Genomic DNA, 27,227 nt, shown 5'->3' with positions numbered 1-27,227 from the left:
TGTATATATTTTCTAGAAAGAAAATGGTAAATATACCTCTATCGATCTTATTTTCATTCTCCATTTCCATTCTCGAATACATTTTTTCATGTATACTAAAACATTCACTCATAGTATTCTTTTTTATGTGAGCTGGTATTGGAATATATTATTATTTGGTTGAAACATGTCATTCAAAACGTGTACCTGATGTGGCTGTGGTTTCCAACTGTTAGATATAACGACAGTTTACCCTATTTAATTTATAACTAAATAAAAATTCTTCTTTAGCTTATTTAAAAAGCATCATTTGAAAATAAATAAAAGAGTTGCTTAGTTTCTTTTGTACAAAAACAATAAAGAGTGAAGCTTGTTAGGTCACTAACACGAGGATAAACCTCAAATATACTTGAAAAGAACTTGTGGGGCTGGTATATATAAGTGACGTCTATTCCAACGAACTTATGTTCAAACTTAACATCAGTGTATTTTGCGGTCATTTTAAAATATAATTAATATTAATAATTTTAAATTAATATAAGTCATTATTTTCAATAGGGTCTTTTTTTCAGAACCGATGACTCGAAAATAAAGGAAGAGCATTAGAAAATGGAAAGCATATTCTATTCCACCATCCCACAATAATAGTAACTCCTCAAAAACAGAGAGATCATCACTGCGTGGTACATTAACAGTACAAAGGGTCAAATAAATTAAGTATATATTGAGATTCCAATTATTTCGTTTTTATTTTTTTCCATAAATATGTCAACTTTCTATATAAAGATACCCCACTTCGGATCTCATCCCAGTCTCTTCTCTCTCTTTCCATTTTCGATCGTCTTCTTCCTCCATTATTATTAATTCAGGTCCTCTTCATTCATTGGCCTTTCAATCTATATGGGGTCATGCAGATTTTTTCCTTCCTGAAAGCATTATAATTTGTCATTCTTGAGATTGAACTGTGAGAAAAACCGATCGAACCGGATTAATCTTTGATACTAATGGCGAGCCGACCGTTAGAGAAGATGGCATCCATTGATGCACAGCTTCGTCAATTGGTTCCAGCAAAAGTGAGTGAGGATGATAAGCTCGTTGAGTACGATGCTTTGCTTTTGGATAGATTCCTCCATATTCTCAATGATTTACATGGCCAACGTCTCACTCAAACGGTACGTTAAACACTAAACTGTGATTCAAATTAATTAATTCTTCACAATATTCATTGTGTTGCTTTTTCTAATTAAGCATGATACAGATCTTCTTCTGAAAAGTTTTATGTTTCCAAACTTTCCATGGTTATTGGGTGATGATTTTTTTTTTCCTTGATTTAATTTTAATGCATGTAACAATTAATGCTTTGCTCTTAAAATAGTACATGTAGCTTTTTTTTTTTTTTTTGCCAACAAATATTGCACGTAACTTTATATAAGTGTATTTGGATTAAGTGAGTGACACAAATTTATTCATTTAATAAGTGTTACGTTCCATGTGGCACAGTGATTGTTAAAGACTTTGTCATATGATACTTAGAAAATATCAAATCTTACATTTTTGGATGACAACATTCGTGAAAGATGATGTGATCATGATGATTGTTTAGAATTTTTTTAGAAAAATATATTTTAATAATTTTTTAAATGTTGATGAAATTTAATTATTATAATTAAGATACTCATTGATTAAGTGGATTTAGATCACTCAACAGATTTAAAAGTATCACCAAATATATATGATGTTATGTGTTGAACTATAAAAATATCTACATTGTTTACTATTCTCTTCTCCAATCTGATTTGTTTGTTACCAGTAGAGATATTTTCTCACTATGATTTTAATGTTTATATGATCATCATCCTATAGTATGTCATATGATATAAATGGCTTGCAAATATTGATTTAAATAATCAAAAATTCAAAAATTCTAATTATAAATAAAATATTTAAATTTTAAATGTAACTCTCAGTTTTTAACATGAGATTCTTATATCTATAACAATTCAAATCCATATACTTATTTAACGCTTATTTACAAAAGCACCACCATTATTACTATTTACCTCATTTTTTTAAAGTGAGGTAAATTAGTATATATAGTAAAAACTATACTTCTCATTAGAGTGAATTTCTGAATTTGCCACTATAAAATTTGTAATTTATTTTTTAAAATTTTTTATTAAGAGCATAACTATCATAAATGTCCTCTTTGAGAATTTTATTGTCATTGGCCCTTAATTAATTTGGAAAGGTCCAAAAAAGGAGTTTGATCAAATAAAACTATTTTAATTAAGGGCAGAGCCTTATTAAAGGAACTAAGATGATAATATATATGATAACTGAAGGAAAATTAAATGTGCATTTGTGTATCACTAATATAATATAAATAATTCAACATATATATTTATATTCAATTTTACAAATATATAAGAAAAATAAATATATGCTTTTATTTTTTAAGTTTGTTTATTAGTTTTCATGGCATAAGAATAATTAATTATCACGTGTGATAAAAATTTTAGCAATTTCTTTGTCAATATAAGCTATCATTAAATTGGTGAAGATTTCATCTTTCCCATTAGCATTGAATGATTTAAATGCATAATTGGGATCTAAAGTTTTGTTTAATCTAAAAAACTCTATTACTGGCCTACTAAATTTATTATTTAATTTTTCCAATTGATAATTCTATCTAAGTAAATCATAGTAAAAACTATTTATATAATAAATTTTAATAGCTTAGTTATTGCAGAAAAAAGTAATTTTTTTTTCAAAAGAACATATTTTAACCATAATCTTTTAACTTTTGAGTAAGTGATTTTATAATAGATATTAAGCATACAACATTCAATATACTTGAGATTTTTGTTGCATTACTTGACTTTCTTTCATTAAATATAAAATGAATGCAAAATCAAATGGCATCCATGCTTTAAAAGCAAGTGTAGCATTATTTTGTTCAAAATAAGTAGATTATATCACAACTATGTCTTTAACCTATTAAAACAATTGGATTATATATGTGTACAAGATTATATATAGAATTAAAATGAGTTTTCCATTTAGTGTCTTAAAGTTTTTATAATGTGCCAACTTAGGAAGTTGAAAACAAGTAACCCTTGCATTTTACTAGAAAAACATTAAAAAGTTAGGAGGGCTAGACTATTGCTGGTCCCCCTATCTCTACCTTGGTTTTAATCAACCTATGCAATTAATGTACTATATAAACATTAGTCTAAATTAATCCTTCCTTTAATCATCAAGGATCCAAACAACAAATCCAAATCCCTAGGGAATAGAAATCATCACACTCTTTGTTCCCCTCACTTGAAATAACTTATAGTGCAAAAAGAGATAGAAGAAATTAAAGCTAGAGGTGTTTGGTAACAGGTAAAAGAAGCGTATGAGCTTTCAGCAGAATACGAAGGAAAGCATGAGCCACAAAAACTAGAGGAGCTTGGAAAATTGGTGACAAGTTTGGATGCTGGCGACTCTATTGTGGTGGCCAAATCATTGTCCAACATGCTTAATCTAGCTAACTTGGCGGAGGAAGTCCAGATTGCTCACCGGCGAAGGAACAAGCTCAAGAAGGGCAATTTCTCTGATGAGAACAATGCCACCACTGAATCTAACATCGAAGAGACTTTTCGGAGACTTGTCATCGAAATAAAGAAGTCGCCTGAAGAAATCTTTCACGAGCTCAAAAACCAGACTGTTGATCTCGTTCTCATTGCTCATCCCACTCAATCTGTTCGTAGATCTTTACTTCAAAAATACGCTAGGTTTGTTTCCACAACTCTAATAATTTCTTCCCTAAATTATATTAGTAGATCAATCATTTATATATATATATATATATTCTAATACAATTTTGATAAATATGATTTGGTGCACATTATTTTTTATTTTAAATTTTATATTATTTATAGGCTGTAACATAAATTCCTTCATGTGAAATATCTTGAACGAGAGAAATAGGAAGAGATGGTCTAAATATTTCTCTTTAATTGGATTTTAGAAATTTTGTTTGGCATTAGTCCAAAGTATAAAATATTATCAATATCATACTGACTAGACGTGCACGAGTCCTGCCCCTATAGTATTAGAGCCACTATCTTATTGATAGAAGCAAGTCATTATTGATGAAGAGTGAGTAAGGAGAATCTAGAAAATATGACTGATATCCCAGAAAGTTCTACCTCTCTTGACCCTATTCGTCTTTCTTCAAATTTTTCCTTTGATAATCTCCCATCCTCTATAAAAAGAACCCTATCCAACAAAATAAAAAAAATATGATAGAATACTCTACAGTACCAAAGGATGTCCGTGTTCTAGCTATAGAGCTTTCTTTCCTCAACTTGGACAAGCTTTATCACAAAGGAAACTCTTTTACTCATAGTATCGAATCCCTGATCCAAACTCATTGCTCTCAGCCAAAAGAGGTTATCCATACATCTAATCTAAATCAATATTGCATCCCTACCACAACTATTAAATAGTATATTACCCACGAGGTTGCATATCTCTTGATTGACATTTAGATCAATTAAGGTTATACTCACCTTCATATTGAAATATCTTATCTTAACCCTTAATGGGAGGAAGGGTATGGCAGTAATAACTAAACTCACGTTATTAGAATCTACTTTCAAGTCATATAGCAATGCCTTAATTAGTTCCATGTTGACTACTTTCAGCAATGGAAGCATGGTTCTCACTATAGCCCCTGATTTCAACATAAAGCTCATAGATCCAACTCTTTCTACAAGACTAAAAGTTCAGATCGAAATCCATAGAGCTAAACAACAATCAGAAGCCATCATAGCTTCTTTCTACCACTAGATGATTTTTTGGCTTCAAGATCATTCCTTTGATCTTAACTTCCCTAACGCAACTAGAGATGCTTTGTATATGGTTGCAGACAACCTAAGTGACTCATCAATCATCCAAATCCCAAGACAACTTTCGATAGAAGAATTTGCCAAGATAATGCCATTGGAATGAATCAACAACTATAAAAAATAATTTTATGGTATTTAAAAAGATGCCCATACCACAAAATTCCCTACACTTTACAGACTCCAAGATGGTACTGTTAAATGAGTTTTCAAAAGTCCTAAGACTCAAATCCAAACTAGATCTCTAAAAGGATACTCTCGATAGCCTTAGCTTTTATTGAGGATAAAAGGGATCCTCCGATTGAGTGGTTCATAAAGGACATCAAGCCAGTCTATGTTTCTTATATCAATAGTCACTTCATTTGGGATTGTGCCCTAGAAATATGTGACCCTAACTGTGATTTTTACCTCTAGAATTATTATAATGATGATGAAGAATATGGTTCCAGAAGGAGAAGAGCTAAGAAGCCTAAGTGACCTAGATCTCTATGCAACTCCAAAGGATAATGATGATAATCATGGCCCTAAACACACCACAAGAAAAAGATAGGTAGGACCTCCTAATCCTCTTATACAAAAGAGTACTCTCTTTAAACTCCTCAAAGAACTTGATCATGAAGATCTTCTCCCTTGGAGAAACCACAAATTATGATAAAACTAGAACCCACGATTCTAACCATTCCGCCTGCACAAGCATATCTTTTGCCTTGTATTACTATGATAAGACTCTATGAAGAGGAATTTTCTCCCTTTAAGCATAAAACAGATAGAACAAAGGTGACCAGTAAACCCTTTGTTTCAGAAACAGTGGTTACTCCTCAAGGCACTTTTAAACTTGTCTAGACAGAGTCTTACATAAGATTGATTTCAAGCTAGACCATCTAATAACAAGAACGTATACTTTGTCTTTATAGGTAAATTAAATAGACGATTGAATCAATAATCTCCATGAAAGTATTTGCAGAAAAGAACAAAAACTAGATACAAAACTTCACGAATTTATAGATGAAAATTATTCTAGACCTAAATTCTTCAAAAAAGAAAAAGGAAATTTCTAAGATTAGAAAACAACTATAGTAAATAGAAGCAAACTTAGCTCAAGACCAATCTAGGACTATCTATGAGTCCCATCCTAACGATCCAACTATGTCCAGACACTGCATACACCTCTATATACCAAACCTACCGAACTAACATTGATTATAGTAAGATGTTTAAGATGTCTTACCTAATTCTCAGAAAAGTCAGAAATAGCTATCCTAAAAATTAAAAATTCCTGTATCATACTAAGAAAATCCACTCTTTCACCAAAAACCTCCTCATACAAAACTATAAGATTATCAAGCCTTGCCATCCTATACTAAAGTACCATAGAAATTTTTAACTATTAAGACATCCCCTCCTTCACCTTTAAAGCCAAAGCCACCATTAACAACTAAAAGACTCAAAAGGATTGAAGATCTCTCAAACCCTCAAATAACTATTGCTTCTCTATGAAAAGCTACTTTTTAACTAAGAAGATACAGACTTAGTTATTTCTTTTAAAGTTTCTAAAGAGTTTACATACTCTAATGAAGAATAACATTTAGTTGATTTGTCAAAAATTGCAATGGTCCAACCTTAACCTTAGCCTTAGACTGCAACTTGAACAAAAATAGTTGTGGAAGATCCTCCTAATATTGAATCAGAAATTATAGAGGAAAACCTTAGTGAACCATCCACTTATAGTTCTAATTCCAAACCTACTTCTAAACCTTGGTTTACTTTTGATGACTTACCTCCACATAGGTAGAGAGAAAGAATTCATGAGTTTGGCACTTGGATTGATTTGCAAATGACTAGACCAAGTATAACCATGAGAGAAGTTCTATTAGAATTCCTTTAAAAAATGACTGGAAACTTGAGATAATGGTTTTAGAGCCTTAGTGAGTATGAAAAGATGTGGGTAGTTCCAACTAATGCTTCTTCATTTCTTGAAGCAATCCACAAAAAATTCCTTGGTGACTTTAATCTTATAGACCATAGAAGTAGTGTTTGAGATGAAATGTAATTTATTAGACCGTAAAGACCTACAAAAGCATTTTCAACAGATCCCTAAGAAATGTTACATGCTAAATGGTGCTAATGATGTCAACCTCAGGCATACATTCATTGCTTCTTTACCAGATGAGCTCTAATTAGAGCTAAGTAAAGCCATCAATGCATTATAGAGAGATGTGTCAGAAATTTCTCTTAGAAAAATTTATCAATTAGTTTTGTCCACTCTGGATAAGCTTTATGAACAATAATAATTTTTGAAGTCTATGCTTAAAGGCAAGCCAAAGCTATACTTCAGTCCTTTAATATTGTTGTTCCCCTTACTGATGACCAAGATGTTGAATCTATCCTTAAAGAATAATTAAAACAAGATGAAGATGCTCAATATATTCTTCCTATATCTAATGAAAGCTCAGATGATGAACTGTATTCACCTCAATATCTACCTCTTTGCACTATTGGGCCTAGACCAATTGAAAGTCTTAGTCCATCTTCATTAAACCTAACACCAATGGGCCTTATTAACCTTAACTAATCACCTTGTCCTCTAAAAATTTCACATCTTAATGTCAAAATTTAAATATTACCTTCTAAATATGATATCCCTACCTCTGTCATCGCCTTTATGGATATTGGTTCCTACAAAATTATCATGAAACCTCATATTCTTCTTAAAGAAGAATAGGTCTCTCACAATGAGTACTTTATTACTGTTGATGGTAAACTCCTCAAGACGGATCTTATTACCAAAAGAAAAATTAGTATATGATTCTTTTTGAGATGTACATAATGGATAAAGATTCTTGGAAGTCATCTCCTAGCAAAAGATATACTTGGTTGTTTTGATATATATATATATATATATATCAAGAAACTAAGAACCTATAAATACTCCCTAGAGGTATTTAGTTTAAACAATGTTTCAAAGAATACACTGACATTTCAAGTATAATGGAAATTTAAAAAGCTCCTCTAAGCTATGAATTTATCAGAGATCAACTTTTTAAATTTTGCTGTGAGAGTCATGATCAATTTCAGCATCATCTCCTTTATGAAAAAATAGGAGTTTATTTATTAAACTTTCTTTTAAAAAGAATGAAGACATCAACCCTACAAAGGCATCCCATCTAAGGATGAATCCAAAAGAGCTTGCTCTAGCCAAGAAAGAATATGTAGCTTTGCTCAGACAAGGTCTTATTGAACCAACAAAGTCAGATTAGGCATGCCAAACTTTTTATGTTGAAAAAAGATCCAAAAAGTATAGAGGAAAAAAAAGGTTGGTAATTGATTATAAGCCTCTTAATACCTTTTTACAAGATGACAAATTCCATCTGCCTAAGATTAATACTCAATTGGTCCATCTTAAGCAGTCTAAGGTATTTTTAAAATTTAATCACAAAGCAGGATTCTAGTAACTGGGGATAGATTCTGCAGATAGTTACAAGACAAACTTCTATATTCCAAATGCTTAATACCAATGGAGAGTAATGCCTTTTAGGCTTAAAACTACTCTATCATTATTTTAAAAGGCCATGATTTAAATATTTGAGCCCATTATCAGTAGTACTTTAGTCTATATTGATGATATGCTATTATTTTCAGAAACTAAGCGATAACATAAGGACCTCTTCACCTAGTTCTACAAGATTATTCAACAGTATAGGATCATGTTATTAGCTCGAAAGATCATATTAGTGTATCCCAGACATAATTATTAGGAATGATTATCTAAAATGAACAATATCAACCCAGCTCAAATATTGCTGAGGAATTACTATATTTCGCTGATGAAAACTTATCGAGAACTCAAATTCAATAGTTCTTGGGTATAATCAATTATATAAGAGACTTTGTTCCTTAAGTGTCTTATCATACCAGCCAACTGTCCAGATTACTATTGAAAAAACTACTACCTGAGGGTCCAAGATAGATAAAAGCTGTTCAACACTTAAAGCAAATTTGTTAGCATCCTCCTCTAATTTAGATTCCTGATAAAGGATAGCATATTTTGTAGATTGATGCAAGCGATAATTATAAGGGAACATTACTTATTGAAGAACTAAATGGGAAAAGACATTATTGTGGTTATGCTAATGAAGAATTCAAATCCTTTAAAAAGTACTACCACATTGCCTATAAGGAAGTCCTAGCTATAAAATGTAGTATTGAAAAATTCAGCTTTCATCTCAATCCTTACCACTTTTTGGTAGAAATGGACAACACGTCGTCCTAAAGATCCTTAATCAGAATAAGAAGATTCTTTCTGAAGCTCAACTTCTTCAGTGGAAGAACTAGTTTTCTCACTATAAATTCACAGTCTGACATATCATAGGAAATGATAACACCATTGTAGATTATCTTGCCAAGCCTTATAAAGAATTAATCTTCTAACGTCTTCACCCAAACATATCCACCCTCTCTGTATTCTTACCATGCCTAGCAGACTAGTTTTTCCTCCAAGCCATAATCCAACTACTATCCTTGAAGTCCAAAAGCTTGCCAAAAGAAGTCTATTCTTTTGGCTTTACCTTATTCTTCAAAAAGCCTAAATATAGCCACAGCTTAAGTTCTTTGATATTCAAGCTCCTTACCTGGCCATACCTTTCATTAGAGGGCATATACCAAATAAACTTATATGGTATATCTGGTCCTTATCTACTCTATATGTCTGTGGCTTAGCTTTTTCCCTCTTAAAAATATTCCATTACCTATATGACTTTGCAAATGAAGGTTCCAACCCTTGGAAACTTCTTGATTAGTTTTCTCCAATACCTATATGGCATCAAGAACTTTATAAGGTTATTGAATTAGATAGGCTATGGAAAAAACCCTTGTATGAACATCATCCCTACCATCTTAATAGTCAGGGAAACTTTTATGTTGCTAATCAAGCTTGTTTATGGAAAACCACACATAACTGGCCATCACATGAAAATTCAACTTTATATGAATTAAAAAAATTTTTATGTGAGATGAATAACTCTCCGACAGTAGATTTCAATCTTAGATCCACATCACTTAGGCCTATTCCTCATCAACCCATCCTTCCTAGTGATCCATCACCAACTATCCAATATAAATTTCTAAAATGGCTTACAAGTCTTACTTTTCAACAATGATACTGCACATGAATGAAATCATATGATAGAGCATCCTAATCCACTCCTCCATCATTTCCACTAAACACCCAGGACCCAAACTAAATAGAGACTCAAACCTACTAACTATTTCTAAAGCTAAAAGACACACTAACTCTTGGACCTTCTCAATATATAGATCAAGATTTTGATGAGGCCATGATTATCTTTAAAATCTCCTATACCAAGTGGCATTGAAAGGAAGAAAAATGTCGGTTCAATTTGAAATTAGATCAAGAATGGATCCACAAGAGCCTGTGATAATTGATGTCTCATCCTCAGTCATGATCAACTTTACTTTAGTAACTTCTCCTTTTATTAGAGTCAAGTTTTTCATGTAATAAACTTTGTCAAAAGTTACTTTTGACTTTTGGACAAATTTGTTTGCTTTAATCATATCATTTGCTTTTACTTTTACTTTAAGTTGCATCTATTTAAAGTAACATAGGCATGTGAAATCAGTTTGTCCTCTTATCATCATAAAGACATTGTCCTGATCCTCCTCCCTTTGTCTATAAAAGGAGGCTTCATCCAATTTGTAAGGGAGAATAAGTTCCATAAAATAAAATCCTAGTATGTTTTCTAATTATGTCTCTCAAAACTCTCCTCTCTCCTAAAAGCTTGATGATTTAATATCTTACTTCTGTTATAATGAGATTTAAGTATGCTTTGCACTTACCTCGCTGAGGAACCTGTGTATCAAAACGAATTTGACCAACGATTCATGAGTGTGAACCTATGTCATAGCGTTAGAAATCTGTGGGTTGAAGTGTTAAGGAGTTGAGGATCCTAAAGTGGCCTAAGTTTACTCAGGAGAGGCATTGAGGGGCCTTATCTAAATCAATATACCTTGATACACGTAAACACATCGAATCTTTGGGACTAAGCACACACGAGTCCCACCTTCGTGGTATATAAAATAATGGGATTTGGACTATCCAAATATCATTTCAAATATTATTCAAATAAATGAGACGTGCATGATTATTTGGATTAATAAGAAATAAACCAAACTACAATAATTTATCTTTGATTAATACGAAGTGTATATATAATCTATTTTAACTTAATCTCTCTTTTCTACATAGTACACACACCCCATTTAAGTGATATACTCTATAATTTATTAATTTTGCATTTCATCACATGATCCAAATCCTATTTCATTTATATAATTTGGACGGCCAAAAAATTTATATAATTTGGAAAATGCGGTGCAAATTTATGAAAGCTAGTTGAGCGTTCAAGTTTTGATCTCTTGCATGCTTTGCAGGATAAGGAATTGCTTAACTCAATTTTACGCAGCAGATGCTCCTGATGATAAGCACGAGCTTGATGAAGCCTTACAGAGGGAGGTAAGGTCTTTTCCCAATTTGACAATTTTCCTATCAGTCCCATAAAAACACCTAGACAATATTTGGTATGCAAAAAAAAAAAAGCATTTTTCTTGAAAAGAAAATGAGGCCACCAAACATTGCTTACCCCTAATAAAATAAAAGCTTCAAATTAGTGTTGTATACATGAAATATATTCACGTTTTTTCCACCACCCAAATGCCCTAAGTCCGGTGATTGGAGTATATTATGCAGGATGTCACACATTACATGAATTCTAATCAGTCACATTATGTATAGCCTGTCATTATAATACTTACTATATGTATTGTATATCTTATATATTAGACATATTGAATATTGACTTGTTTTTCGGTCATGTTCTACCAAATTTGAAGTTGATATCTGCACAGAAGCTATGTATGACAGTATAAACATTGTATAGCTTTCTGCAGAAAATGAAGAGAGGGAAAATTTTAATGTAAATTTTGTAAGTTTGGTTACATTAAATGAGTTGGATGTATGTATGTATGCAGATTCAAGCTGCGTTCAGAACAGATGAAATAAGGAGGACGCCTCCAACACCACAAGATGAGATGAGAGCAGGAATGAGCTACTTTTATGAGACAATCTGGATGGGTGTTCCTAGTTTTCTGCGAAGAGTTGATACAGCTTTGAACAACATTGGCATTAACCAGCGTGTTCCTTATGACGCTCCTCTTATTCAGTTCTCGTCTTGGATGGGTGGTGATCGTGATGGTATATTATATATATAACTTTCTCATTATAACTTCTCATCATAAATTGTCTTTCGAGTGTTAAACAAAGATCCTATGAATGCTCAAAATGATCATTTTTGGATTAGGTGGTGAACTGTGAAGGTTGAGCTTAATTAACAAAGCTGTCATTTTGTCTCTGGGCTATATATATAACAGTGAGGTATTTTAAAGTTAATTCAGGCTATATATATATATAGTTCCATATCCGATTTTCAATAGAACAAAATGATTCGGCTTAAACAGTTTTCACTAAAACACCTGTGTTCCCCAATGGAGAGATTTTGAGTGAAGTATATACAAAACCAGAGAGATTTCACTGAAAGAATAAAGAGAATACAAAGCATTTTTCATTATATGTTGCTTTAAAGCTGAAGACCATGTTATATGTATCTACATAACCTGTGTGTTGAAATGATGATGCAGGCAATCCAAGGGTTACTCCTGAAGTGACTAGAGATGTTTGCTTATTGGCTAGAATGATGGCTGCAAATTTGTATTATTCCCAAATAGAGGATCTTATGTTTTAGGTATATATGATCTTCAACTAGTAGCAGAGCTTTCTTTTTCATATCAAGGTCTTCATTTTCAAGAAATCACACCAAGCTATGTTTAGTATGTGGAAAAATGTTTTCTAAAACAAAAATAGAAAATATATTTAAGAGAGAGAGAGAGAGAGAGAGAGACATTTCTCATTTCCTTTTAAAAAAAACTTCTCTGCCTGTCAAACATTTCATTTCCTTTTAAAAAAAAAAAATTCTGCCTGTCAAACATTGCAGTAGTTTTTACTAATTCAAGCCAAAAGGCTTGCCGTGTCTATTTTTTTCTCATTCATGAGACTCAAACTCAAACTCTATTCAAGTGACTGCTTTTGATGATTTTTATTAATTACTATGGCATTCAATCTCCTGCTAAATTCTCTTCTTGGGTTTTTCTCTTCAGCTGTCAATGTGGCGCTGCAACGAGGAGCTGCGTTTTCGTGCACATGAAATTCACAGATCTGCCAAGAATGATGATGTTGCAAAACACTATAAAGGTACACACACACACACACACACAAAAGAAACTCCACATAGGTTTGTACATATAGATCACAATAATGGAAAAACAAACTTGTTACGTGCGTGTTCAAGAGAATGAAGTAACTAGGGTTGGTTTCTTCACTTGTGTGATATTCATATGGATATAATTTCATAATTCAGAGTTCTGGAAAAGAGTTCCCCTAAATGAACCATATCGTGTGATACTTGGCAACGTAAGGGACAGACTTTATCATACCCGTGAGCGTTCTCGCCATTTGCTTGCTCAAGGCCACTCTGACATTCCAGAGGAATTAGCTTTCACCGCAGTTCAGGAGGTATTTGTGCGTGCGCGCGCGTGTCATTTCATTATGTTCATGCAGCTTCAGAACTTTCTGATATGTGTTTTAACAAAACTTAAACTTCTCTGCAGTTCATGCAACCTCTGGAACTCTGTTACAGATCACTATGTGATTGTGGTGATAGAGCTATAGCAGATGGGAGTCTTCTTGATTTCCTGAGGCAGATCTCCACCTTTGGACTGTCAATGGTGAGGCTTGATATCAGACAAGAATCTGATCGTCACAGTGATGTTATGGACGCCATTACTAAACACCTTGGAATCGGATCCTACCATGAATGGTCCGAAGAAAAAAGACAAGAATGGCTTCTATCAGAGTTAAGTGGCAAGCGTCCATTGCTGGGACCAGACCTTCCTCAAACCGAAGAAGTTAAGGATGTTGTGGACACATTTCATGTCCTAGCAGAGCTACCTCCAGGAAGCTTCGGCGCCTACATCATATCCATGGCCACCGCGCCGTCCGACGTCCTCGAGGTGGAGCTTCTGCTGAAAGAATTCCACGTGAAGCATCCATTAAGAGTCGTCCCGTTGTTCGAAAAGCTTGCAGATTGGGAAGCTGCTCCGGCAGCACTAGCTCGCTTGTTCTCGTTAGACTGGTACAGAAACCGAATCAAGGGGAAGCAAGAAGTCATGATCGGATATTCAGATTCCGGCAAAGACGCCGGAAGGTTTACTGCAGCGTGGCAGCTATATAAGGCTCAAGAAGAACTTATAAAGGTGGCGAAGCAATATGGGATCAAGCTGACTATGTTCCACGGCCGTGGAGGCACCGTCGGGCGTGGCGGTGGGCCGACGCATCTGGCTATATTGTCTCAGCCACCGGACACGATTCATGGGTCGCTTCGCGTGACGGTGCAGGGAGAAGTTATAGAGCAATCGTTCGGAGAGCAGAATTTGTGCTTTAGAACGCTTCAGCGTTACACGGCGGCTACGTTAGAACACGGAATGCGTCCTCCGATTTCCCCAAAACCTGAATGGCGAGCTCTGATGGATCAGATGGCCGCCATTGCGGCTGAGGAATACCGTTCTATTGTGTTCAAAGAAAAGGGTTTCGTTGAGTATTTTCGCCTGGTAAGCGAACCTAATGAATTGTTGTTTTATGAAAAATAAATTTTTGTCCCTCGAATTTTCTTCACACATCGATTTCATTGTTTAAGTTTAATTTTTATTAATTAAGTCTCTACAATTTTATAATCATGTGCGATTAGTCCTTATTATTTTCCCTTTAAATCAAAAGGATTAATTGGGTATGATTTTAAAATTTTAGGAATCTAATGAAAAAAAAAAATCTTCAAAACTAAATTAATATTTTCTCTGTTCAAAAATAAAAGTATTTTTTTAAAAAATAAATATTAAAAAATTTAAGATATGTTTAATATTTCAAGATATACTCGTTGTATTTTTTTCAAAAGTACTCATGATAAAAAAAATTACTTTATATTTATTTTAAAATGAAATGCCTTGTTAAATAAGGATAAATATAAAAAGATGATACTAATTTAAATACAAGTAACTATTTTATTGAAAGTCAGATTTGGTTAAAAATGTTTGACTTTTTTTAATGAACAGAATAATTAAGACAAACTTGAGATATTAAAAATTTTATGATCTCATTATTGTTTTATCACAGAGTAAGTTACCTGTTTTTTATTTTACTAAAATTATAAAAATTTTATTTACCTTCAAAGTAAATATATAATTTTTATTTGTTATATATTTACATAAAAATTGTACAAATTTCTCTGCAAATAAAATTTAAATTATACATATAGCCCTTGAGATTAAATTATTAGACGTATTTCTCTAATATTTTTAAAATATACAAAAAATGCCTCTTTCAATAAAAGGGAGACCTTCAAAATTTCAGCAAAACTTTTGAAATAAATTTGTGCTATTTATGTTTATTTTTAAGAAGATTGCTTAATTTTGATTTTAACAAAGAAATACAAGTAATTACTTTTCATTTTATATTTATAAGAGACTTGTATATGTTTTCATGAAAAAGATGTCAACCTTAATTAACCATTATACTTGGCTGTCCAACTCACTCTTATTACCACATTACTTTATAAGTGGTAGATTTATATAATTAATTCAAAAGAGATCCATGTGATTTACTCCTCAATTATTGTCATAACATTGTAAGGTTTGAATTTGTGTGATAACTATATATATAGGCAACACCAGAGTTGGAGTATGGAAGAATGAACATAGGAAGCAGACCGGCAAAGAGAAAGCCAAGTGGGGGAATAGAATCACTGAGGGCGATCCCATGGATCTTTGCGTGGACTCAAACAAGGTTTCATCTGCCAGTGTGGCTGGGCTTTGGGGAGGCATTCAAGCAAGTGATAGGCAAAGACATAAGGAATCTGAAGATGCTGCAAGAGATGTACAATCAATGGCCTTTCTTCAGAGTCACCATTGATTTGGTTGAGATGGTATTCGCCAAGGGAGATCCTGGCATCGCTGCTCTCTATGATAAGCTTCTTGTCTCTCCTGAACTCTGGCCTTTTGGTGACCAGTTGAGGGCCAAGTATGAAGATACCAAGAAACTCCTCCTTCAGGTAACAAAACACTACTTCCTTATAGCTAGCTTGTGTTAAACAAAGATTGATCCAATTGATATGATAAAGGAGTGGATTGAAATCATGCCCTATAAGGACATAAGCACTCTCTCTTAGTGCTATTTGATTTGTGTAAATCTCTGTCCACCATTTTTTTAAGTTTTTAATTTATTTTTCAAACTTCTCCCTTAGGTAACACTACTCTCACTCATTAACTAAATAAATGTCAGTCTGGTTGATAAAAATGTGGATTATGTTTTACTATAGGTTCAAATTTTCCTAACAATATGAAGAATAATATGATGAGAACTCTATATTTGTGAATAATTTACAAGTTTTTTTTTTGTAAGTTCTATGCGTCTTGAGGCCTCTTATTTTATCAAGAGTAAATGAACAAATTATCCTTATAAATTATAAATTTAGGAGCATTGAGAACTCTAAACTCATTTTTTTATATAATATTTTTATTTAACTTTTAAAAAAAATGCAATCAGCACTTGGTCCAATAAAATTACAAAATTTCAAAAAAGGACCAAGAAATTTTCTTGATCTTTTTCTGTAATTTCTTGGTCCTTTCTTTTTTTATAATTTTTATATTATTTTTTTGATTAACTAACATTCAAAGTTAATTTTTGTTAACAATAAGAATTAAATTACATTATTTTTAAAAGTTAAAAGATAACATTGCACTAAAATGGAGTTTAAGGTCCTAAACATTGGACCTATAGTTTATGAGCAAATTTGCTCTTTTACCTAATTTATAAACACTTTCATAGATATCCTTTGAGCTATAATTCAAGCCGTCTGTCCTAATTCTTAGGAGCCCTAAAATTAGACTTTTATGAACTTTTGTAATAATATCAATTCTTTAAGTTGTGAGATTTACTCTAGTTTTGGTGTGATGGTAGGTGGCTGGACACAAGGAAATCTTAGAAGGAGATCCATACTTGAAGCAAAGATTGAGATTGCGAGATTCATACATTACAACCCTTAATGTTTGCCAAGCTTACACATTGAAAAGAGTGAGAGACCCAAACTATACAAAGAAGGAGCGTCCTCGGATCTCAAAAGACTCAACAGATCAGGTTAGTAAAGCTGCAGATGAGCTTGTTGCACTGAACCCTACAAGTGAATTTGCTCCTGGTATGGAAGATACCCTTATTCTCACTATGAAGGGTATTGCTGCTGGCATGCAGAACACTGGTTAACTTCTTCAGTTTTTCTTTCTTCTTCTTCAAAAATGGCTACTTGCCCCCCTTTCTGGTATTTCTGTTTCTGTAGAACTTAGAAGCCAAGTTCTTCTGAGCATTGCGGCCAGAAGAAGTTTATATTTTTATTGTCATACATTTGAAAGACTTTACCTTTCCTTCATTCCAACCAAACGGGACTTTTTATTTTCCTGTTACATGCTTTGGATTTAGTATCCTTTGAGGTTATGATAGACACATATTCAGCACGATGCTTGGAGGAAAATTTATTATAAATAAATTCTGAGCAATAATTTAATGATTTTTGTTTCTGAAAACAACCCTGTTCTTTTGTAATTTGAACTACTTAAATTTGGTGGATCTCATTAATTTGAGGAAAAAGTTGGATTATTGACTTGCAAACTACGGCTTGCTATAGATTAATTTAATGTTACATATATATTTCCATAGATAAGTATTTTAATTTGTTTCTTTAAAAATATGATTAAATGAAAAATTAGCTTTTAAATTATAGGTTCAAGAGTGTCTGAAGTTCTAAATTTATTTTTGGTCCAATTTGACCTTCTATCATCAACAAAAAATAACTTTGACCATTAATTAATTAAGAAATGATAGAAAATACCAAAAAAAATAGAAAATTATAATAAAGAATCATTTTTGGCTAACTAATTGTCAAAGTTAATTTTTGTTAATAATAAAAATTAGATTATACTATTTTTAAGAATTGAAGAGGAATATTACAATAAAAATGAGTTTAAGTTTCAACTCTTGAATTTATGATTGAGGAGCAATTTGCTCTTTTATTTTTAAAAATATGGTCTAAATTATCTTTCAATATAGTAGTAGTTGATGTTATTGTTATTTTTTTTCATGTAAATTGTGTTTTTTTCTTAGCTTGTAGCTGTCTTTAATGTTATAGCTCACAACTACTAGAATGATATTTGATTTTAAAAAATAAAAAAATATATCTAAGCTTTACTTTAAAAGATTAAACTGAGAAGATAATGATTTTGTTTTAAAGAGAAATTTTAACAATTCCATAAAAAAATTGATAAATTTATCAATTAAAAGATATGAAATGAATTTAAAGGCTTAAAAATTGTTTTCCAATTTAAAAAAAAAAAAAGGCAAAAGCCAATGGAAGGGGGGAAAAAAAGGGAATGAGAGTACGGAAACAAGAGGGGTGGAATCTGACATTGCCTTGGAAGGAAGGAAATGAAAATGAAGACTGCTTAGCAAAGTTCGAATGTAGAAAATCGTTTCAGCTTATAACCACCAATAGACTGACTCAAGCAGCGACACCGCTAAAGAAGAAGAGACTTTCGAATTTGATATCGCGAAAAGGCATGATGTCCCTTGCACCGAGGCAGAGACGCCCTCAACCTTCCGACCCGTCGTCGTCGTCTGCATCTCCGTACACGAAGCTTGATAAACCCCAGAAATCAGACGGCGACAAAGAGGTTGACAAAGGGTTGGGATGGTTCTTACCCCTTTTTGCTCTGGGGATGCTGAGGTACATGAGTGCCTCCTCTAACATTATCCACGACTGCGATGAGGTCTTCAATTACTGGGAACCCCTTCATTATCTGCTTTACAAATCTGGGTTTCAGACCTGGGAATACAGGCACTCTCTCTCTCTCTCTCTCTCTCTCTCTCTCTCTCTCTCTTGATGTTGGTCCATAGCGAAGTAAATAGTGGGTTATATTCTAGTTGCTTTAGAAACTGCAAGGCCAATGTGCGATTGAATAGGCTGTAATTTATATTTTAGTGGCGTTTTAATGGGTGTGGCTAGTTGTTGGAAACAGAGGAATCCAAGGAAAAAAATGTTATTTTAATTGAGCCCCGACTTGACAGAGTCTGTAACTTGCCAAAATAAGCAAATAAAAGAGAATTGGATCATAAGAATGTGTGCTGGTTAATAACTCGGAATAGGATCTTTTTAGCTTCGGTCTTATGTTTACAATCCTGTTGACCATTAATTTATTCCTCTTACAGTTCACAGTTTGCTCTTCGATCGTATTTGTACCTTTTACTTCATGAAATAGTGGGTCGACCAGCTTCCTGGATATTTGGTGAAGAAAAGGTAAGATTCAGGCTGATCATAACGATTTACTACCGACTTTGTTCTGCTCATGATTTAGGGGAAAGTATTGTGCTCCTCGTTATATACGCCTTTTACCAATGTCTTTTTGTATCATAGGTGAGAGTATTCTATGCTGTAAGACTCTTTCTTGGGCTTCTCTCTGTTATCACAGAAACCGTACTAGTAGTAGCTCTTTCAAGAAAATATGGAAAACGGCTTGCTTCATATACACTTGCAATGCTGTGCTTAACCAGCGGCTGTTTCTTTGCTAGCACAAGTAAGTGAAGTTTTTATTACATTAGATAAAACTTCAGTATCTTCTATGCCTTTGTTCTTTCATCATCATGAGTAGTCTTTGATGATAGCCCCACCTTCAGACATGCATTCTTTTTCAGGAACAAAAAAATCTGGAAAATGAACAAATCTTGATCTGATTTTATGTATTGAAGAATCATCAGAAGGTTTCCAAAGTCAGAATGCTGGCAAATTTTGGCTAACATCCATCTTGTGTCAATTGCTTGTCATTTTCAGGTTTCTTGCCAAGCTCATTCTCGATGTACGCTATCTCTCTTGCATCAGGGTTATTCCTTCTTGATAAACCTGCTGCAGCAGTTGCTGTTTCTGCTACTGGTGTGATACTTGGCTGGCCATTCTCAATCTTGGCTTTCCTTCCGGTGACACTTTCCTCTTTATTGAGAAAATTCAAGCAAGCATTTATTGCTGGGGCTGTGACCTCAATTATTCTTCTTGTAAGTTAACCTAATAATTTGATTGCCATCAAATGATGTATATGATGTTATCTTCTTTATATTGTGTTGTTAACATATGCATGGTTAACATAATGTAATTTTTTTCCAGGCATCATCGGTACTTATTGACTCCTACTATTATGGAAGATGGACTTCTTCTGTTTTGAATCTGTTGATATATAATGTCGCTGGAGGTGGTGAAAGTCATTTATATGGGACCGAGGGGCCTTTATATTATCTAAGGAATGGATTTAACAATTTCAACTTTGGTTTTGTTCTTGCTATGCTGTTCTTGGGACTTTTGCCAATTGCAAAGAAGAAATACGCACCGGACCTGCTGATTACAGTATCTCCTATATATATTTGGCTGGGGTTTATGTCGTTGCAGCCACATAAAGAAGAAAGGTTTGGCAAGATTTTGACCTGATCTTGACTGTCTTTACAATTTATTCACTCAAGGTTATTTGAGACTTAAAATTCAAATACACTAACATGCACCTGGTATACTGTATAATGAGATTGAAATGGATGTTAATCTTTCTGTTTCATTATTTTTGGCTAATACCAGTTAGTCCATCTAGTTTTGGTAGTCTTAAATAGTACTCTATTCTAGTGTAGGATTCAGATGGTTTGGTTCTTTCTAAGTGTATGAATTCCTTAGTGAATTCTTATAGATGCTTATAGTCAACGGTGGACTTGATTGAGTGTTGGAATGAACTTAGTACCATATAAGCAATTGCAAGTTTTCGTATATGCAGCAGCTAAGGGAAGATATTTGGTATATGGAAGAACTTGAGCTTTGTAGTTCATGGGCATCTCCAAGTTATTGAACTAGATCTTTACTATGTGATCCTTGTTTTTTTATTTGAAATGGCCACAAGTCTGGACAATTTTTCTTTGAAGTCAGAGAGTGAACTTAGTTTTGCAAAATATCTTTGTAAGTTTTCCTATTATATGCATAGAGCTGCTGAGGGAAGAAATTTGGTAGATGGAAGAATTTGATCTTCGTATTTCATGGGCATCGCCAAGTTATTGAATGGTATCTTCACTGTCTGACCCTGTTATCTTATTTACAACTGGTACAAGTCTGAACATTTTTCCTTAAAAGTCACAATGAACGTGGTCTAGCAAAATATCTGTGTAAGTTTTCTGATGTGCATTGAGCAGCTAAGGGAGTAAATTTGGTATTTGGATGAACTTGATCAAAGAAGTTCAATATTTGACTCTTTATTTTATTTGAAATTGACAGAAGTCTGATTCTTTTCCCAGTATATACCATTAATGCATCTGCACGAGCTGGTCATTAAGGAATATTAGTTTTCCCCTAGATGTCAACTCCTTCACGAGTATGAGTCCTGCTCAGGGCGCCAATCTCTCCCAATTTAATTAACCTTGGTTTTAGCCAAAAAAAAAATTATTGAGATGCTTTTGGACCTTTCAGATAAACAAAGCTGCAAATGATTTTCTCACTTGGTTCTGTTCCCTTAGCTTATTCAATCAGTGGGATATGAAGGCAAATATAGAATTTATACATACGCTAACAATAATAGTCGAAATTTTTATGTGCAGGTTTCTTTATCCAATATATACACTTATTTGTGTTGCTGCTTCAGCTGTCATTGAGAGCTTTCCTGATCTCTTCCGTGACAAATATAATCCAGACAGTAATTTTATTTTAGTGAAGGTGGATTGTCATTTCCTGATCCCTTCCTTCGAGTGTAGCTGACAGCAAAAGTACTCTTGCTAACTCTTGTTGCTTAACATGCAGATAGCCAAATTTCTGAGACCAGTCATTCTTAGCCTCATATTATGTTTCTCTCATGCCCGTACATTTTCTCTTATTCATGGTTATTCTGCCCCTATGGAGGTTTACAAGATTTTAGAGCATCATGATGATGTAGAAATGGGTAAGGATCAATCTTTTGGTAAATTTGTTTCCTTTGTTTGTGCATGCTGGTATATTCAGAAGTAATATTTTGTTTAAGTAGAGTCATGATTAAATTAAAATTCTTGTTTGTCTGATATAAATTCAAAAGCTTTCTTTATGCCTTTGTAAGGATTTATTTAGAAGAGAACTTATACTCAGACTCTCTGGTCGTCTAATTTAACATGTCTGGAATCTGAATGCAAATGACGTATAAATTGTGTTAATGAAATGAAAATCATCACCCGCCTTAGTTTTAAAGGATATCTTCAGTTTGCAGGATAATATTTACACTTCATGAACCTGTTCCTTGTGCTTGTGGCATAAAACATGCCTCTTTCGCACAAATCATATTTCCTGTTCCAAAATGTTGTCCCTATTTATTTGTCACTTCCAACTTCACACAATTTTGCCATTATCTTCTGGACAAAACTAGACGTTCACTATCAATCAAAAGCTTGTTTGTCAGAGTGCTTGTTGAAGGGTGCTCTAACTTTGGATTGCTTTGGCAATATGCCACACTGCTAAAAAGAAATAGACAGTAACCACTTTCAATGGGCAAATATATAAAGTATGAGACCCAAACATCTGAATCATATATGATTTGTCCCATTATGTTACAGGTTCTGTACTTTGTGTTGGAAGTGAATGGCATCGTTTTCCTTCATCATTTTTCGTCCCTGATTTTGTGGGCCAAGTTCGGTGGATTGATGATGGGTTCAGAGGTCTCCTTCCCTTCCCATTTAATTCTACCAATGGTGGGACTGCAGCAGCAGCACCATATTTTAACAATAAAAACATTGCATCCGATGAACAATACGTATGTACACTCTAACTGTTCATGTCGTTTGTACCTTAATCTTCATTTTTGAGAAGGAACCTGACTTCCATTTATCGGCAGCTTCGTGACATCGATGTTTGTACTTTTCTCGTCGAGCTGCAGCTAAAGAGACCATACCTGACTCTTGGAAGCGACTTGTCGACATGGGAGGTAAAAGCCGTTCTTCAAGTTTTTCATGTCTTCCAAAACTTTTTTTTTTTTTTTTTGGAAAATCACTACGACCTTTGAAGATTGAAAATAACCAATCAAGACCACAAAATTATGAAATTGAATTTTAGGGCTACAGTCTTTTTTGTAGTATTAAAAATGACTAAATTATCCCTCTTTGGTGACCAAGTTTGCATCTTTGGGGGTAAAAAATTTTCCAACTCAAGTAAAGTAATTTCATTACTCCTTTCAACTAAATTTATAACCCCATCAAAGTGATTTCAAGACTAGCGAATCTTAATTCGGCCAAGTGTAAGCTTGAGAGTAAAAACTTTTTCAATTCAAATAAAGTGATTTTATAACCCCCTTCAACTAAATTTTCAACTCAATTAAAGTGATTTTAGTACTAGTGAATTTTTAGTTTGCATTTCAGACAAGGGCATTTTAGTCAAAGTATTATTTTAAAACTGCAAAAAAGGATTATGGTCCTAAAATTTATTTTCATAATTTCGTGGTCCTAGTTGGTTATTTGTGATATTCAAAGGTCCTCATTTGTGATTTTTCCCTCTTTTTTTCATTTTAAACGAGTGAGCATTGTTATCTGTATGTGTTTCAGCCTATTGCTGCATTGCCATATCTGGACCGGGAGCTTTCACCAGCCAAGTATCGATCCTTCTTTATCCCTTACCTGTGGCAAGACAGGAATGTTTTTGGCATGTATAAGCTACTAAGAAGAATACCCTAAATGATTTGGGGATTGAATATGCCTTGTAATTTGGTGGATTACAGCTTTGGATTGGTTCTTTTGTAGAACTATTAGGCCTGTAACCATTCAAGCATGAGCAGATGAAAATGGATAGCCCAGTACTTGAAAAACTCCTGTTGTTTGAGACGGCTAGCTTTTTTGGAGTTACCTGATCTGTTAACAAACACTCTAGTTATAGTCTTTGCCCAGATTTCTAACAAATCAATCTTATAGTTTCATCAAAAATTGAATTTGTACCCTTGATTTTTGTTTTTCTTTTCGAAGCAGTAAAATCTGCTTCTTTTTGTTTTTTAATATTTGCAAACAATGTCTTTTTATTAGAGGCAATTTTAATCATCATACAGTTAGGTATTAAATGTTAATATTTTTTAAATAGAAATTCAAATTTTGATTTGGAACAAAAAGGGATGAGAGGAAGGAAAATTGTTTTGTTGGAAAAATTGAGGGGGGAAAAGAAAATTTTCTCTCAATATTATTTATAAAATGTCCAATAAATTACACTGTTTGAGAGTAAAAATATTAGATTATTTATAAATCATAAATAATGTAATTTATACTAATCTACAGCAAACATTATAGTGATCTTAATTATTGAAAGCATCATTTACCAGCGTTGCTTCATTATTCTCTTTCACCAAATAATGATAATGACAGGGTGTACAAAAATGCTTTTAAGCTTTTCTTTGACACTTTTTCTTTTGCTCTTTTTGAAAGAATCTTGAGAGCCAATCCATGCCTTATCATAAAGTATGACGCACCTTAACATATAAAGTCTCCAGAATTATTTTGCAAAATGATTGTTCCTATAAGGAAATCATGATATTCTATGTATGTGATAGCGTCACAAAATAGCGATCTAAAAGCATGTTTGGATTACTTTATAACCTAAAATAGGATGAATTAATTGAGATTAAGATGAGAAAACTTTAAAAAATTTGTTTGGATTATAAAAAAAAAAAAATCAACTTCAATTAGGTTTTGAGTGAGTTTTTTCACCAAAGTCAGGATTTCTGACTTTTATATTCACGTTGGCTTCTGCATTAATTCGTTGATTTATACTTTCTTTCTCTTCTCTTCGATTTTGAATATTTAAGATTTTTCATTTATTAAATGTAATTTTAAGTTTAATATTTTGTAGTTATTAATTAGTGAAAAAATATAAAAAAAATCATACTTATTTTTGCCATTAAAAAACTTATTTGGATTATTAAAAAATTTCAACTTCAATTAGGTTTTAAATGAGCTTCTTCACCAAAGCCAAGATTTCTGGCTTTTGCATTCACATTGACTTCTATATTGATCTATTGGCTTATGTTGTCTCTCTCTTCTCTTCTATCTTGAATATTTAAGATTTTTCACCTATTAGTTGTAATTTTAAGTTTAATATTTTTTAGTTATTAATTAGTCAAAAAATATACAAAAAAATTTATGCTTATTTTTTTATTAAACATCTCAACTGGCTTTTAAATAAAATTATCTAAATAAATTTTAATTTATCTAAATGACTTCTAAAAAAAAGAATATTCAAATATAAATCACATTATATTTACTAACTTTTTTCAACCTCAATAGTAAATTTTTCAATCCAAACATACACTAATTCTATGAAAATTATTTGTTTGGTTAAAATGAGAAAGAAACGTTGGGCAAAAAAATGGGGAAGAAACAAAATGTCATTATCCATAGAGTTGAAAAAACGGGCCGAGCCCGTCAGACTAGCCCATTTAAGCCTATACAACAATAGGGCCAAGCTTATAAATAAGACTCCAAAATGATAAATTGGGCTTAAACGAGCTAACCCGTTTAAGCTCGTTTAATCTAGGGCTTAAATGGGTCGGCCCTCACAGAGCCGGCTTGTTTAAGCCCGCATATGCATATTTTTTTAATTAATTCTCATAATTTTTGCTCTTTTTAGATTTGAACAAAAAATAAACTAAATCTTACTCCACATCACATATCAGCCCATATTTATTGAGGATGGAAGGCAAAAAAAAATAGCAATGAAGAATCACCAATAAAAAATTATATTAGTTAAGGATCACTTGTTGTCAAAATCCAAGTAGATACTTGTGAATTCAGATTATTCTTTATCAATAAGTATTCATTTAAGTTTTAATAACAACTCATTTTAAATTAACAATAGTTCATTGTAGCTTATTTTTCATTCAGGTTTTGACAACAATTGATTCTTAATTAATATAAATTTCATACAGAAATCCTTGACTGCTATTTTTTTTAAAAAAATACAACCTTCAATTCCCTAATTCATCTAGATCCATGATAATGATTCATTAAATTCAACATTTACTCTTCTAATTTTGATTGGATGTTTGTCGACTTAGTCGATCCATTGCTTATTGCAGTGCTATTATTTTATTTGTATTTTTAGTTCATTTAGATGTTATTTAGTTAGTTTTTTTTAACCTTTCTTGATTGGATATTATATTATAATGAAGTAATTTTTTGTTTGATTAAAAAATTTTAAAAAAATAAAAATAGTTAAAAGGACCTAAAGCCCGTAGGGTCGACTCTAAGCCGTTATATCAAAGACTGAACTTCAAATATTAGGGTCTTAAAGGAAACTCAGGTCTAAAAAGGTTGGCCCTTTTAGGCCCGAGCCCTTTAAGGGTCGGCCCTACAGGGTTGGATTGGTTCCTGACGGAGAAAAGCTGATTAAATTTAATTTTAAAAAAAATATCTAACCAACAAGTTATGATTGGATTGAATAGAGACTGTTTGATTGATGTGAGTGATTAAACCTTTGTTGATAAAAAAATCATGACAAAGAATTACTTTCGATTAAACTGATAATACTTAAATTTGACAAAAATGGTACTAAATATTAGAAATTTGTGTTTAAAAGAAGAAGAAGAGGAAACTAGTAATATTGCACTTGACAATTTAAGAGTCTTAATATATTTTTTGAATAAAACTTGAAACAAACAAAACTAATCCTTTGCATTAAAATATGAGACTTGATCAATTTTTTTAATGAGGTTTGCTGGGTTTTATGTTTGTAACGAACAAATGTGGAGTCCAATATGATTTTAAAATAGCATTCAATGTGACATTTAAGTGCACGTTTAAATTTTAATTTATATCTATCAAAAAGTATATTTAAAAAATTTAATTATTTATTGAATTTGATAAAAACACATTTTAAATATAATTTGAATATATTTTTAAAAGTTATCTAACCAGGCTGCCAAAATTTGCATGGCTGATAAGGTAAAGTTAAGTCTTAGGTGGCATGCCAAGTGTCACCGAGTAATTAAAAGTCATTTCATCTAATAAAACTCTAAGCGTGCCTTTAATCCAACACAAGGTAAAAGAGTTAAATTCAAGATCTATTGCATGGAGTCGGAGACCTTAAATGAAAACAATCAACACAAAGAGTCAAGATTAAT

General features: G+C 32.6%; 2 protein-coding genes across 2 annotated transcripts; both read left to right on the top strand.

Moving 5' to 3' along the window:
* The first annotated feature begins 983 nt into the window (after positions 1-983).
* On the top strand, positions 984-17,875 carry LOC129313078 (phosphoenolpyruvate carboxylase-like). Its single transcript, XM_054955925.1, is given in 10 exon segments — positions 984-1,151; positions 3,367-3,758; positions 11,322-11,403; positions 11,919-12,141; positions 12,585-12,688; positions 13,101-13,194; positions 13,361-13,515; positions 13,611-14,609; positions 15,716-16,102; positions 17,011-17,875. Coding segments are annotated over 10 exon segments (2,904 nt in total). The 3' UTR covers positions 17,311-17,875.
* A 511-nt stretch (positions 17,876-18,386) lies between these two features.
* Positions 18,387-24,021, top strand: LOC129312478 (dol-P-Man:Man(6)GlcNAc(2)-PP-Dol alpha-1,2-mannosyltransferase). The gene is made up of 10 exons (XM_054955116.1): positions 18,387-18,934; positions 19,306-19,393; positions 19,511-19,670; positions 19,925-20,142; positions 20,252-20,547; positions 21,712-21,826; positions 21,911-22,049; positions 22,690-22,886; positions 22,968-23,057; positions 23,671-24,021. The coding sequence occupies exons 1-10, from the start codon at positions 18,471-18,473 to the stop codon at positions 23,797-23,799; spliced, it is 1,896 nt and encodes a 631-aa protein (XP_054811091.1). The 5' UTR covers positions 18,387-18,470; the 3' UTR covers positions 23,800-24,021.
* The last annotated feature ends 3,206 nt before the right edge of the window (positions 24,022-27,227 follow it).

The sequence above is a fragment of the Prosopis cineraria genome, unplaced genomic scaffold, assembly GCF_029017545.1.
Source record: "Prosopis cineraria cultivar Desert tree isolate PC_DT_omini unplaced genomic scaffold, ASM2901754v1 PC6, whole genome shotgun sequence".
NCBI lineage: Eukaryota > Viridiplantae > Streptophyta > Magnoliopsida > Fabales > Fabaceae > Prosopis > Prosopis cineraria.
This window is presented reverse-complemented; position numbering and strand designations above follow the sequence as displayed.

Bases quoted from the DNA above. Each gene is read 5' to 3' on its own strand.
- LOC129312478 (XM_054955116.1), top strand. From the start codon at position 18,471: ATGAGAGTACGGAAACAAGAGGGGTGGAATCTGACATTGCCTTGGAAG. The intron at 22,887-22,967 runs GTATGTACACTC...ATTTATCGGCAG, and splicing joins TTGCATCCGATGAACAATAC to CTTCGTGACATCGATGTTTG. The intron at 23,058-23,670 runs GTAAAAGCCGTT...TATGTGTTTCAG, and splicing joins GCGACTTGTCGACATGGGAG to CCTATTGCTGCATTGCCATA.